Consider the following 16,244-nt stretch of genomic DNA (forward strand, 5'->3'; position numbering starts at 1 on the left):
CAGTGAAGGGAATGAGGGCGATGCAGAGAGACACACAGGTGCATTCATACAGATGGGACTGCTTATTTATTGGGCTTGCATTGACTATAATATATTTGATCATGAATGTTAGTAATATGTTTTACGCAATAGAAAGATCTCTCCATTTTGAGAAGTATGCACAAGAAAAATGACTATTTTCCTTCCAGCTTGTAACCAATGTGTATTAATGAAATGTAACAATATTGATCAGAAAGCGCTCCAAAGGAATGAACACACGTCTGCCTTTAAAAGAGCTCTCTTCCGCCTCTCTGCACTGACAGAACCCACATATCAAATTCGTACAAGCACCAGCTATTTTTTGCCGGACAATGGATCCTTTATGATGGTGTGTACACCTGAACCAATCACACCTGCCTGTCAGCCTGCTGGCCAGCCAATCCCACGTGACACAGCTTCTATAGGATCATTGAGCCACGTTTCGCTCACACGTTGGATTGGATTGCACTATGATCTTAACTCACTTACCTGTGGGTCAGTGGGACATTCACTTGCTTCAGTTTGTGTGTGTGTGTGTGTGTGTGTGTGTGTGCGTGTGTGTGTGTGTGTGTGTGTGTGTGTGTGTGTGTGCAGAAAATACCTGCGGTTGGCAGAGAGTGTACTCGATCTGGGGTTCAGACAAGTTCATGCAGGTTTGGCAGTTTAATGAGGTGGAAATGACTGCATGTGTCACACCTCACAGATCATTTGGGCTGCACAGACAGGGTTAAAGGGACAGTAAATCATCCTATTAAGTGAGTTGTTGCAATAAAATATGTCAGGTGTAGCACGACATTTAGATTATCTATAGAAAATGATGTCAGCATAACGGAAAGTCGGTGGAAATTGATTTGCATTTCCACTGAACCATCAGCAAACAGATGCTTTACCAGAAAGGAGCAAACCTTTACATTCACTTTAACGCCTCTTCTAAAAACACTGAGCCAACAATACAAAGATACTGACTGGTTTTTAGGCTGCTCAGTTATCGTCGCTGCAAAAGCATGAAAGACAATTCAAATATATAATAAGAAATAAGAAGCATTCTGAAAGAAGATATAAAAAATTTAAAACTATTTAGAATAAACACTTTTAATAGAGTTATGCCAGGACCTGCATCCATACACGTCATACTCTCGGGCTGAACAGTGGCACTATTTTTGGCTTGTTTGTGGCTTCTTTTTTTCTTCTTGGCTCCATCTTTAAAGGGTTAATCTCAGCAGCCAACGATTCTCATTAATTAAACGTTAAAATGCAAAGATATTTGGGGGATTTTTGTAAATGCACAGATAAAAATACATTTCCAGAATATGGTCCCAACAAACTGATATGTACTAAAATGAGCTCTAATATGTATTCATTTAATTATATTTGCTGCATATGTTTGCTACTAGTTTTTTTAAATTCAATTTCATTAATTTTGTGGAGCCCAAAATCACACAATTTTCGGGAGAGGATCCCTCTATCGGGATGGACAGAAGTACAATAGAGGTCATGTGACCAGAATAAATAACATAACAGTTACAACACATTAAATGCATATGACTATTATATTCATACAATGAGAGTAGTAAGCATAATAATAAGGAACGATTATGACTACCAATAATAACAGCAGCAGTGGATATAGTAGAATAATAATGTGTAATAACTGAGATAGAGAAGAGGAGCTCAGGTTATTTTAAGAAATCCCCCGGCAGTCTAGGCCTACAGCAGCATATCTAAGGGCTGGTCCAAAACAGCTCTAACTATAATCTGTATTGTATATTATCAAAAAGGAAAGTCTGAAGCCTACTCTTAAATGTGGTGAGTGTGTCGGCACCCCAGACTTTTTTTTAACCATTGTTTTACAGTCTTTATTTTCAGCTCACTTCACCGTTTTCCAGTGCAGATTTTTTATACGGAGTTTGATGACCGATAATCTGGGGAGAGATACTCAGATTACATGAAAAATATCCTAATTCTAAACTTTCAGGCACTGCGCTGCAAAAGTCAAGAAATTACTTCATTATTCATTACAGCAAATCTAATTTCCAGTTTCCTTATACATCTTGTTGTTATGTATAAGAGACACGAAGGCGGAGCGAGGCGAGGTGGTAAACAGTTAAAACAATGAGCAGAGTGTTGGAGAATGATGGAAACATTCACGCTGCTCTTTGATGCGCGGCGGTGTTGTGTTTGTGTGTCTGCCTCTTTTTAGTCTGCAAAAAAGTTGCTGAAAAAAAAAAGGGAAAATTCAAGGTCTAGGGCGAGGACACACACACACACACACGCGCGCACACACACACTCTGTGCACACACTGCTCTGAAAAGCCATTCAACTCCCCTGACCACAATACTATAAAGAAAAGTGGCGGACTGAGGGGACTAAAGCAGCGCAGAGGAAGAGACCTACTATTCACATCTGGTCTGAAAAGGAGGAAGTGAGGATTAGCTTTCTCGGTAATGATCTCCAAAATAAGAGAAGAGAGAATAGGAAACATGTATGTGGTTACTGACGGAGTCAGCGTGTGTGTCTTCAACGTGTGTCTGTATGCACTGTGTACTTCTGCATGAGAGCACGGGTGCGTGTGTTTGTGGTTTCATCATCTGCCGTGAATGTGGCAGCATATACACACTGTAGAGAGAAATAATAGCGTCAAGTGTTGAGAGGGGTGTGATATTTCTGTCTGCCTCAGACTGCATTTGAAAAGCAGCTTATTGCTGATGTCCTCTGCTGACCGTCTGGGGTGGAAAGTGTATCAGAATGATGTGGAGGAAGTCACTGAGATGAGCTGAATTTGACTGAAAATCCGTTGTGTTGCCAACTCGTGTGGTGGATTTTGCCGATTCATCCTTTCCACATGCAGGGTTCAGATGACAGCTGTATGCAAACGTGTGTGTGTGTGTGTGTGTGTGTGTGTGTGTGTGTGTGTGTGTGTGTGTGTGTGTGTGTGTGTGTGTGTGTGTGTGTGTGTGTGTGTGTGTGTTTACATGAGTAATGGCGTCAGATAGCATTGATTTGCCTAACTGTAGGTTGCAAGTCACAAAGCAGGATTGTTGGACAACACCCACTGGGTCAGACAGTATGCAAATCCCAGAGATGCACGGACAGCGGTTGTGTGTGACATGATAAGAGAGAGGAAACCCAGTGGGAGTGAGAGGAAGGTGAGGAGAGTCGAAATGTGCCTCTGGAAAAGTTTTTTTTTTAAAGAGAGGTAAATGGAAAGACGTCAGTGGATTAAAGTGGATGTTGTTTATAAGGGAAAGGGATGAAGTGGACACTGTGTGAGCCCGAATGAGCAAAGCCTCACTTTAGGTCTGTGTGTTTACTTCATGAAGACTCAGATGCTTCTTCCTGCAGATAATTATCAGTGATCATATCCCAAGGGGCATGTCAGTTATACATAATGTTCGTCGATGTTAGCTTGTTACAGACATGTCCTTATCTGTGTCTATGACCGATATTACACGACAGAAATGCCAAAATAGTAAGCTACATTTAACTAGTTATCATTACAAGATTAAAAAAACATGTTTCACTCACTTTTATTTCACTCTCACAGTATTATTTTGGATACTAACATCATGGGACTGCTTTTGATGCAGTGGTCCACTCAGAGCTCTGGATTCACCGTCTCATCTATCCCTCTTTGTCCTTTCACTCATTAATGAGAATTCTATGAGCAGGTTGTTGTTTTTTGTAGCAAACTAGGAAGAAGATTATTTTGGAGGCATTGTCTTTCCTCTTTTATTGGACAGATGAAAGTGTGGACAGGCAGCCTGGACATGAGGACAGAGAGTGTGACATTCAACAAAGGTCAGGTGGCTGCGATCGAACCGGCTGTTACCATTTGGCTCCCAAGGCGCTCCCCCAAACTAACCTTTATGATGGTTTAGTACTTACAGACATGAATGTCATCATGCGCCAAATGCGGAAGTGCCTTAAACTTGCATTCTTTCTAATAACTTGCAAAAAGAAGGATTGTATAGAAGTCTATGAGGAAATTACTTTACTTCTCACTGGATTTATTACCTCAGTAAACATTTTAAACATGAGTTCATAGTCTCAATCGCTAGTTCAAGTCTTGCAGAATGATGTTAATTTCGTAAATTATGGTCTCAATTAGATTAAGATAAACCATAAAGCAGGGTATGCTTTAGGGCAGGGTTACCTTGTGATTGACAGGTCATTATCCCAGCGTTGTCTGGTCTGAACGTTGTCTGTGTTTTCGCTTTAGGACTTTGCTTTCACTCTGTTTTCAGTTCATGACATCTAAATATAGCATTTTTGGTCCCCTAAATATGAAGCTTTTGATTGTACTTAGCTCCGCCCTCTCGTGTCACTTCTGTTTGCAAAAACCAAGATGGCGCCGGCCAAAAACAGCAGTCCAGAAACCAATGGGTGACGTCAGTCTACGGTGTGCTCCTTACTCTTCAATACTACGTCCCCTTGAAGCCGGAAGAGGAAAAGCATTCAGAAACAATATAATTGTTTTTTATTTGGTTTATTTTCTCAAGTCTTTCGAACAACTAACCACAATCAAACTGAGACATGACGTCAGCTTGTTGTTTTTCAGAACCCAAAACAAATCACGTCCTTGTTCCTGCTTCCTTCCTTCACCGTTTTGTGCCAACGTTTAAACACAACAGAGAAATGAGTCAGACGCCAATCACAGATGACAGTTTCACCACAAACAGTTATCATTCACATGAATAAATATGGCTAAAATGACACTTTCCAGGGTGTAAGAGATGGAAAACGGGACATGTGATGACGTGGAGGCGCTGTGGGAGATGGTGGAGTGCAAACGGTACGAACTGTGCCGCACCATCTCCCCGTCGAAGCTCACCCCCTACCTCCGCCAGTGCAAAGTCCTGGATGAGCAGGATGAGGATGAGATCCTCAACTCCATGCTGCTCGTTTGCAAAGCCAACCGCACAAGTGAGTAGCGTGTGTGTGTGTGGATGTGTGTGTGTGTATTTATATGATGTGTATTGTCTTCTCTTCTCTTCATGGAAGTAGGTACTCTTGTGTTTCTGTGTGTTGAACTTGTGTCCTTCAACCTCTCAGGCCGTCTACTTGACATCCTCCACACTAAAGGAGAGCGGGGGTATGTTGCGTTTTTGGAAAGTATGGAATTTTACTACCCTGAGCTGTACAAGCTGGTCACAGGGAAGGAACCCACACGGCGCTTCTCCACCATCGTAGGTGAGACGCACCTTTGGGTGCAGACGCACCTTTGGGTGCAGACACACCCACGCACAGACCTCATTACAGCTTTATTTTTATAGGCTTTAATGGGCAAATATACTTCTGAACTGAAGCAACCAGTACACCGTTTAGCTTTTTGCCTCAAACTAAGTGCCAAAAGGTGAAGAAAAAATCTTGAATCGCTTTTTAAAAGGAAAAGTTACTGTTAGGGAAAAACACATTTAACTGCCAGATGCAGAGCTGGTTTTGTAGCTCTGTTCAGGGAGGAACAGACATATGAGACATACATCTTGTTCTGCTGGTTTATAGCAGAATTTGACATTGATCCAAAATCAGCTTGTAATGCGATACTCTGTGATCTGTATTTATTTCCTTCCTCTTCTACCTGCCGTCTTTTCCCCTCATTGCAGTGGAAGAGGGTCACGAGGGTCTGACACAGTTCCTGATGAACGAAGTGGTGAAGCTGCAGCAGCAGTCCAACGTCAAGACCCTGCAGACGGTTGAGCTCAGCAGGAAGAACTGCACCCTGGAGGATGAGCAGAAGAAGCTGCGGGTGGCAAATCACGAGCTCCAGGCCATCCAACAGAGTAAAAATACATGTTATTCCAAATATGGTCCAATCATGTCATGCATGTCTTAGTGTCTGAAATGGTGAGCATTAAATCCAAACCAAAAACCTCCCACCATTTATACTGAAACTCCTACCCGACCACACAGGATTGGTTTTACCCTGCTTGGTGCACCACAGTTGGGTTTTATTGTTGCCAATCACATTGTCTACCAGAGTCTATTTATGAAACGTGTTATCATGTCCTGTGTAGTTGGAACAATAAGCCTGTTTCACGTTTTAATCAAATGCTAAAATTAACTCAGGTCAATGTTTGTCTCTAGAAGCCCAAATGCGAAAGAGGCAGTCTGCACGCAATCTTTATTCAACATTTGTCACAACCCGGCTCCAAGGCTGCAACAAAACAGGGAGACAGACGAGCAGCTGCCAACAAAGAGCTATTTATTTAACAATAACACAAGTGAAACTAACTAAAGTGAAAGTAGGGAAACAAAGGTACAAATCAAAAGATAAATGGTGCCAGGTCAGCGACATACTGAAGCTTGCTTAATCATACGGTTGTTTATTTAAAATGTACTCTATATTCACCTCAGCGTATCATTTTTATACATTTTGCCATGATTGCTAAGACTGACAGCGTTGTTACCACCCAATAGTCCTGGACAACACACTCATGTGTTGTATAAATTGGTTCTCCAGGGTACAATAAGCTGAAAGAAGAGAGGAACAGCTACAGCGACGAGCTGCTGCGAGTGAAGGACGAAAACTACAAACTGGCCTTGAGGTACGCCAGTTTGAGTGAGGAGAAGAACATGGCTGTGATGAGGAGCCGAGACCTGCAGCTGGAGGTACTGATGGACACATTGTCAATACATTATGCATTTGCAAACATGTGCAAGAAATTCAAATTAATGCTGAGACAAAAAGAATGTGTGTGACATATAATAGATAGGGGTGTGTGTACGGCTCAGTCTTTGCTGCGTGCTCGTGTCGACAGCTCACTATTCATCCAGCATCCTCACCGTGTGCCCTGTATAGGTGGATCAGCTGAAGCATCGGCTGAACAAGTTGGAGGAAGAGTGCAAGATGGAGAGGAGGCAGAGTCTCAAGCTGAAGAACGACATCGAGAACCGGCCAAAGAGAGAGCAGATCTTTGAGCTGGAGAGAGAGAATGAGGTGCTCAAGATCAAACTCCAGGATCTACAGTCCATCATACAGGTATGGGCTGCCATGCACGCACGGACACACACACACACACACACACACACACACACACACACACACATGCACGCATATTAGCATTAATTGTGAGCCGTGTTTCCACCACCTCACATGAACAATATCAGACCCTTTAGCTGCTAAATACTGCACTATGTTCAATGCATATAATCAAGCAGGCAGTTATGAACAGTTCCTACCAGACCGTGTGTGTGTTTCTTCATACACAGCCTTGTCCACTACCTGCATCAGACAAGGCCATCCTTGACATTTTGGAACACGACAGGCAGGAAGCACTAGAAGACAGACAGGATCTGGTCAACCGCCTCTACAACCTCCATGAGGAAGTCCGGCAGGCAGAGGAGCTACGAGATAAGGTAACAAGCAGACAAGCAGACAGCGGTGGAGTACTTTTACCCGGTACACACATTTATACTCCTACTTTAATACATTTCAGAGGGACTTATTGTACTTTTTTACTGCATTTATCTGATTTCTATTGTTACTTTTCCGACTAAGCCAAAGACATAATGATAAACTCTATAAATACATTGCATTGTTAGATATTAAATCTGTCACTTTGACATGTGCAGATGTACGTGTGCAAAACAGTGTCCAGTTGGAGTCCGTCAGTAGTTCCCCTAAACATTGACTTCCCCTTGAAATCTTTAAATATCTAAATTTCAGCTATCCAACGTTTCAAAACTAAATCAAACATGAGAGAGTCCAAAATAATTTAAATAAACGTTCTGACGTTTGTCGTTAATTCTTCTTCACAACCTATCCAATGTATCCGGTAACTCTTCAGAGGTTACCTGTATGGGAACCAGTAGATCAAACTACAAGCTACAACGGCAAACAGCTGTCTACACATTGTTGATCAGTATTGATAATGTCCTATATATTAACACATTAGTCACGGGGGACATTTCACTGCAGAACAAGTACTTTTACTGGCTTACCATCAGAGGAACGGTACGTGGACGTGATCTCGGTTGCTTGTTTGACCCCAACTGTTTCCGAATGTGTAAATGTGAGGCAGCGTGGCGCAAAAACGAACCCGAACACGAACCCGTGACCAGAGAGCCCGATGCCCATGAGACCATCTGTGGAACACACCCTGTGCAAAACCCCCATCTCAGGCCTCTCTCTGCGTAACCTGGTCTTTCTTCTTTCTCCCTCTTTGTTTCTCTTCCTGTATCTGCTTTTGTCTCATAAACTATAGTAACATTGCTTGTGTGTGTTAGCAGTTGAGCATTTGTGACTTTCTCACCTTTGTACATTTTTTGTTTTGCTTTCTCTCCTTTTTTTTTAAATACTTGTGCCAACTAGCTGTATGTTTCTGAAAAATGTGTATCGCTCCAAATGACTCTGACATGCTCAGGCTTACACCTGCAACTGCAATGAAACAATACAGGGAGACAGAAACTGTGACTCACACCCACAATCACACCGTCAACACACACCGTCAATACACGTCAGATCACTAACGGTTTCCCTCTCATCATCCCACGCCTCCCATGTGTGTGTGTGTGTGTGTGTGTGTGTGTGTGTGTGTGTGTGTGTGTGTGTGTGTGTGTAGTACCTGGAGGAGAAGGAGGATCTGGAGCTGAAGTCCTGCACGCTGCAAAAGGACTGTGAGATGTATCGCAACCGCATGGACACCATCACAGTGCAGCTAGAGGAGGTGGAGAAGGAGAGGGACCAGGTGAGACACACGGACACAGACTGAGTATGATTGTTTAGTTGTTGTTGTTGTCGTGTGACTTACTTCCACTCCCCCTCTGCTGCAGGCTTTTCGTTCCAGAGACGAGGCCCAGCACCAGTTCTCCCAGAGTCTTATTGACAAAGACAAATATCGCAAGCAGATCCGAGAGCTGGAGGAGAAGAGCGATGAACTCCACATCGAGATTGTGCGCAAAGAAGCCAAGCTGGTCACCTTGGAGGCTCGACTACGACGGCTGTCCAAGGACATTGTTTTGGACCAGGTTGGAAAAATTAGTGCACTCGGTTAACATGCGAGACAAATGCTCCCATTTGCATCTTAAGTTATTCGCAATGTCTAATTTGGAAGATTTGCCAGCATGTTAATAACATTTTCCAAAATGTTTCTCTATGTGTTTTTGCAGAGTCTGCCAAGGGACTTCCCTCTGACCATCATCTCTCAAGCGGGGGACTATACACCCGTCCAGGAGGCGGAATGGTCCAGTGATGATTCTCCAGGGGAGAAGTTCTTATCTGAGGAGCCACGCCTCAAACGCAGACCCAACCTCAAAGCAGGGGTCAGCGACACACACACACACACACACACACACACACACACACACACACACACACACACACACACACACACACGTATTAGACATCACGGCAAAGGACTCGGACAGGATTATACTTAAGAACCAGCTTACTTACCACCATACCTCACATTAAGCCACTTACTCTCTAAGTTTCTTACTCTTACAGTTTAAGAGAAAGAGATCATATGACTGATCACATGTATGAGCAGGAACAGCCAATGCATCAGAGATTTACCCTACATCCCCCAAATAGTCTTTTAATTCAACTTTACAGTTTACCAAGTGATGTTTTTCTGCAATATCTAATTTTCTTCAGAAGTGCATTTAATTTGTGTGAAATTCGTAATATCTTCAGTAGAAATTACCATCTAATATTAACAATCTCATATTTTATTGTCTATGTAGATGAAATAACAGGAAATACAAATTAAATGGAATAATAAAAAAAAGACATTCTGCTGCTGATATACAGATAAATACACTGAAGAGCTTTCAGTGAGTTGTTTCTAACAGTAATGTTCATGCTTTGTGTTGTAGAACAGAGTCAAGTCTCCAGTCTGCTTCCCCAAAGAAGTAAACCCAGAGTCCACTCAATCTGCCGGTAATGCTCGACCACAGAGTTCAATCCTCCGTTATATTCTGCCATGATTTCTTTCGTGCAAGCTCATCCACATTTGTCTCCATCTCTCAGCCCCGTCAGTCAACGGCGGAGATTTACTTGAAATCCAGATACGGAGCAATCCTCCGTCCCCCAGCATCCTGATGTCCCCCACATATCTTCCCTTCTCAGCTCCCCTCCTCTCCTACGCCCAGTCCCCCTCCCTTTTCCCCTCAGGCCTGGCAGACCAGTCCAACAGGCCAAATATGGTGAGGTTTTAAAACGTTGCCGTTCAATAGAAAGTTCTCAAGTCCCAATACATTGTCTGACTTGAGCTGACAAGTCTGTATTTGCAACTTCTGCTTTTGTTCCCTTACAAAACTAATCTCCAGCTGCGGTACCGTAACGACAGCATCCTGTCCACACAGCCTGAGCCTCCAGAGAAAGCCTCGCTTTACCGCAGAGAGAGGGAGAAGGAAAACGACTTCCACCCTCGCAGGTTAGCCACAAACCAGATGATACGCGTCAGTTCATCTGTTCTTCTTAAGAATTGTTACGTGCATCCATTTGTATGAATCTGGGTCGGTTTGTTTTTTCATTTCCTGCGGACGGATGTTCTCTTTCAGCCTCTCGGACTTTGATAGTGACAACATGGAAATGGAGTTTGGTAAAGTTTGCTTTTACACTTTGCACATCACAAATTCTGAACTGGTTGACTGTGTTTATCTTCTGTCTACCGGGTTTATTAAATGACCCCTCCTCCATCCTTAGAAGACGAAGTACTACGCGGTCCACCTTCTGTCCACTCATCTTCCTCGTCGCATCAGTCAGAAGGAATGGACACGTACGACCTGGAGCAGGTCACCAATATCTTCAGGAAACTCTCTCTGGAGCGGTACAGTACCGACTACCATGCACTCACACGCACAAGTATCATTGCAAGTCGAGCTCACTTACAAACTCTTCTTCTCCTTCTTCTTCTTCTTCTCCTTCTCCTTCTCCTTCTTCTTCTTCTTCTTCTTCTTCTTCTTCTTCTTCTTCTTCGTGCAGGCCGTTCCGCCCGTCTTTGTCCTCCTTCTCCAGGAGCAGCGGGTCCCTGAAGCCGGTGCAGGAGCTGTCGCTGCTCGGCGACAACCTGCTGAAGGACATCACTCTAGTCGGCGGCAACCTCAGCGGGATTTTCATCTCGGCCGTCCAGTCGGGCTCCATCGCTGAGAAGGCGGGGCTTCGAGAGGGCCACCACCTCCAGTTGGTGGGTAGTTTACTCGCTGGTCCAGGTTCGCACAGGGCTGGAAGATGAGTAAAAGCTCAATTTGTGTCAAATTAATGACACAAATAGATAATGATCAATAGATTAGAGAACTGAAAAAGCAAGAACCTAGACATCTTTATTTATTTTCTATTTTCAGATGCCTGCTTATTTTTCAGTTCCCTAATCATTCGATCATTATCTATAATCGAGGGGCTATTTTGCTAAGGTGTCAAAATGTTGGTATAAAACACCAAAAAATACGATTGCTTTAATTAGTTATTAATTTGTCTTATGTTTTCGATTGGCTGACCAGCTTGAGGGATGCATACGTGAGGAGAACCAGAGCATCTCATTGGATACCAGCACCCAGGAAGAAGCCTATTGGACGCTGCAGCACTGCTCCGGACCAGTCAAGCTGCACTACCGAGCCAACTTTGACTGTAAGTGTTGTTTGTGTTGGGCTTGTATGAATGTGTTTGTGTAGCACACACACACAAACACATAAACCATGTGTGTGAATACAAACGTGTGTGTGTGTCGCTCCAGCGTACCGCCGCCTTCAGAGGGACCTGGCGGAAGGCCCACTGGTGTCTGGAGACTCCTTCTACATACGGGTCAACCTCAACATCTCCAGCCAATCAGACTGCTGCTCTCTGAGCATGCACTGTGACGAGGTGGTGCACGTGCTGGACACCAGGCACCAGGGCCGCAGTGAGTGGCTGTGCGCCCGCGTGGACCCCTACAGCGGCTCCGACCTGGCCGACCGCGGCACCATACCCAGCAACTCACGGTACGAAGAAACCTTCTGACATAAAGAGTGAGAGTTGGATGAAACTCTTTCCTCGTATATGAAGGCCGTACATTTAAAGCAAGTAACTGACAACAGTTACAGTAACATTTAGGGAAGTAACTGAGTATCACGCATCTGTTGAGCGTGACACAAAAGTGCAGTAACAGTTGAGCAACATGCAAAGTTTAGCAGAGGCTCTTGAGGTCTGCATCTGCTTTCACAATGTAAAGTTTCACTGATCTCCCCAACGCAGCAGCAACACACACACACACACACACACACACACACACACACACACACACACACACACACACACACACACACACACACACACACACACTCATTTATGTTTTAGTCCCACAACCTGTTGTTGTCACCAAGAAGCACAGGAAGTAGCTTTATGGAGAACAGACTCTTAATGATAATCGATGTCATTTTCACTTTTCGAATTGTGTCAGAAATTTGAGTTTGAGAGTCTCGTGTTCATGTGTGTGACTTTAGGGCCCAGCAGCTGCTGCTGGTAAAGATTCAGAAGTTAGTATCTCGAGGGGGGAGAGAAGAGAACGAGATCAACCGCAATAGGGTAAGAAACTTCCTGAACAATTTTCTCCCTTTTTTTCTTTTTCTTAAGCAAAGTTTAAAAATCACACACGTGTATATTTCAAAATTTGGCATTAATACATTTACATTTTCCTAAGCAAAATTGCTTAGGAAATTAGTCTACTTGTCACAATGCCCTTTTCCTTTAAACTTCTTGAGAATGAGTGAGGATTGTGCAATGCTTAAAAATCATGTTTGTTTGATCTATAAACATGTGTTTGTGTAGAACTATTTACAACCAGAAGAAGCCACCTTGCCTCCTGATCCTAAAGCCAGCCCACGCATGTCTCGAGCCAGCATCTTCCTCACTCAGATACTACAGGTAAGGAAGTGTCTCTTCCTCCAACTGGAAATACTGTTCACATGAAAGTAATCTCACGATCTCACAACGTGCAGCATTACTGACTCAAAGAAGTAGTTCAACCGCCTCCATGAATACTTTTCTCTGTCTGTTTTGATTTGTAGTTCGTCGGCCGGGTGGACATCAAGTACAAGCGAATGAACAGCAATGAGCGCGTTAGGATCATCAATTCAGGCGGCACAACACTACCCAGACCAGGTTTAGAGGCGCTCAGGCCAGAAGGTGAGTACAAAGGGATGCAGGAGGAACACAACTGGAAAGGGCAACCTTTTCTAAAAAAAACTAAAGAAATGTGTATGCATTTGAAAAAGGGAAAAGCGGAATTGTTTTATTGTAAAGTGGCAACCGAAATACAGATACTGAAAAGAGTTGAAATGTCAGTCAAGGGATGGATGATGAATGAAGCAGAACGTGTCAATTGAAATGAAAGTAAAAGATGTCAGTTGTGTCAGCATTGAAAGCAGTAAATTGTGATGTGGACGTTTCTTTGTTTGTTTTTGTTGAAAAGGTGTAAAGGGTCAGTTGAATTATAAGTATTGAACGTTAAAATGTCAGTTGAAGAGTCAGATGAAAGCAGTTGGATTGTCAGTGATGTGGTAAAAAAAAAAAAAAAAGGTTGAAGCTTCCACTGAAGAGGAAGCGCTGCAGTGTGTGGTGAAATATATGAATATAACGTAACCTCGTCTCGTCCAGCCTCCACGTGAAACTCTTTTCCTGTGTCTTGGCTGTAAATAGACGCTGCGGACCCAGACAATGAGCTGAGCAGTAGTCTGAACCTGATTCCTTACAGTCCCGTCACCCTCCAGCGAACCCAGAGGAGGAGGCCGGTCCTATTCACTCCCACTGCTCTCGCCAAAACCATCATCCAGAAAATACTCAACATGGGGGCCGCCATGGACTTTGATATCTGCAAACCAGGTCGGTGTATGATGGGGAGAAGAAAAAAGAAAGCTGACTGGGAGATTGGGATTCAGGTCAGGTATTGTTTTGCACTGTGGTGTAAATGTTAAGGAGTGTAACCAGGATGGAAGATGGCCTAGTTGATAAGTAGGAGGATGCAAGCATGATTATGCATGCTGATGGTGACAATGGCATAGAGGAGATTAAAGCGCTGTTTGGCGATACAGAGAATTAACACTCCAGTCTCATGACAAACTAACTGCGACATCTGAAACACTGATTTTCTGGCAAGCCGAGAGACCGTCTGATGTCTTGATGAAGTGGAGAATCCCCAGGGAGAAAAAAACAACTAAAGTTTCTGTCCCTTCTGTTCTGCGATAATCATGAACAAACCAAACCACTTTTAAACATTTTCTTTATCAGATGTATTGTATATTTTCTCTCTATACTGTTGTATTTGACTCTATTGTATTCCACCGCTCAGACACCCTGTCCAAAGAGGAGTTTCATCTGAAACAGAACGTGGAGCCCTTCATTCACTACAAGGAGAAACACACCACGTTTGAATGCATCACCCGAGAAAACATAGAGGCCGTCGCTTCTAAGGTAGGCTACTACTGATGCATTTATCTGCTCACGTGTTTACTCTCAACAGAATATTTTTGAAGCGTCCGCATTCCACAGTCCAGATGTGCGTTTATCTGTAAAGCCCGTTGTTTCCACCCGTCACCAGGGCAAACACTGCCTGCTGGAGGCCGAGCTGACCTGCGTCAAAGACCTTCTGCGGCGAGAAATCTACCCGATCATCATCTACGTCAAGATCTGTGAGAAGAATGTCAAGAAGCTACGGTAGGCTTGGAAAAACACAACTCACTCATCTTCACACATTTACCCACAGCTGCAAACCACAAGTTTTTTTTTTTCTTCCAAAAGCCAATACGTCAATCCTTGCATGACATTTTGGCTCCAGGTAGGAGGTGAGATCGAATCAGCCAAAGGAAAAAGTCTGCATTTTCCCTCTTAAACGAAGCAGTTTGCTACACAATGACATTAAAGCCTGCAGACAACAGCGGTGCACTTGAAACAGTGATAGGAAGAGCTGAGGCTGTGGACACCTTACTCAGAATACACTATGTCCTGTGTCCTTTCAGTCTGGTGTGTTGACAGTAATGTGAGTGCAGAAACACGAGGGAGAGGCAACACAATCTGACGGCCAACGTTTATTCTGGTGGATTTAATATGTGGATCAAATAATGAAAAATAACTGTATTTGCGTAGCATATTTCATGCAAAGATAAAGCCCAAAGTACTTTAAAAAGAAACACACAAAACAACAACCAAAACACAACAATTGTATTGCAATGTAACGAAACATTAACAACGATACCATTCAGGTTAACTAGAATTAAATTACAAGAAAAGATAGGTTTATATTTGCAAAAATCCAAATCTCTGATCCAAGGGGAGAGTGCATGAACACAGAAAGCCGCCTCACCAGATTTATTGTGAGACACTGAAAGATTGGAGCGTTCTTCGTGGCAGTCGCTGATATATGAAGATGCTAGATTGTTTAAGGCTTTGTAGATTAGTAAAAGGACTTTAAAATGACGTGAGCGGAGATCGTGATCCTTTTTTTTGCCATTCTGATGGTTAATACTAGACCGTGAACCCCGTAACTGTCTGCCTTTCTGAGAATTAAAACAAAGTACACAACCCACTGATGCAAAGTGTCTACAGGATCACTGACAATTGGTTCCAGACATCACCACACTCACCACAGCAGCTCTGCTTACTTCCTGTTTCCTGTCCACACAGGAAGTTGCCTCTGCGCGTGGCCTCGGAGGAAGAGTTCGTGAAGTTGTGTCGGGTAAAATTAAAGGAGCTGGAAGGAATTCCCTGCCTCTATGACAAAGTGGAGCCTGAGGCCTGGGCGGGGACGGACGACCTCATCAAGGTCGTCAAGGACCGGATACTGGAGGAGCAGAAGAAGACGGTCTGGGTGGAGCATGACCTCCTGTAGACACACACACACACACACACACACACACACACACCCACAACAATGTGTCGCTGAGCACCATGAGACGCTCTTGAACATTATGCTCTTATGCATATTCATGCTAAGACTCAAAAAGGCACTTACTCGCACTGCTGAAGATTTAAAATAAATGCATTATATATTTTGTAAATGAGTGTATTTACTGTGATTTAGATAAATAAACAAATGGAAAAACATAAAAAAGGGATTTGTTTTACTTCACAATTGAGCATTTAAAGGGAAGTACAAAGTGCTTTGATTATACTGCCCCCTTGTGGCTACTTTCAGGCTGTCACACAGTAAAGATTCAAATCAAATCGGATTAAATCACATCAGCCTCTTGTTTATTTATATAGGACGTTTTTTGTTGCAAATTCGTTATGCAGTGCTTCTCCGTATTTTTTAAA

The 16,244-nt window shown here is 43.3% G+C and overlaps 1 protein-coding gene across 1 annotated transcript; it reads left to right on the plus strand.

The window, feature by feature from the left end:
• Nucleotides 1-4,752: 4,752 nt before the first annotated feature.
• card11 (caspase recruitment domain family, member 11) lies at nucleotides 4,753-16,028 on the plus strand (the record flags this gene model as incomplete). The annotated part of the gene is made up of 24 exons (XM_079233562.1): nucleotides 4,753-4,942; nucleotides 5,072-5,209; nucleotides 5,623-5,799; nucleotides 6,480-6,628; nucleotides 6,819-6,998; nucleotides 7,229-7,375; nucleotides 8,581-8,706; nucleotides 8,792-8,986; nucleotides 9,128-9,280; nucleotides 9,836-9,899; nucleotides 9,990-10,165; nucleotides 10,289-10,395; nucleotides 10,523-10,563; nucleotides 10,668-10,791; nucleotides 10,947-11,148; nucleotides 11,462-11,588; nucleotides 11,695-11,938; nucleotides 12,440-12,521; nucleotides 12,765-12,860; nucleotides 13,004-13,121; nucleotides 13,635-13,817; nucleotides 14,284-14,405; nucleotides 14,533-14,648; nucleotides 15,615-16,028. 24 exons carry the CDS (start codon nucleotides 4,753-4,755, stop codon nucleotides 15,817-15,819), a joined length of 3,462 nt encoding a protein of 1,153 aa, XP_079089688.1. The 3' UTR covers nucleotides 15,820-16,028.
• Nucleotides 16,029-16,244: the final 216 nt, after the last annotated feature.

This window comes from Taurulus bubalis (assembly GCF_910589615.1).
Source record: "Taurulus bubalis genome assembly, chromosome: 17".
Taxonomy (NCBI): domain Eukaryota; kingdom Metazoa; phylum Chordata; class Actinopteri; order Perciformes; family Cottidae; genus Taurulus; species Taurulus bubalis.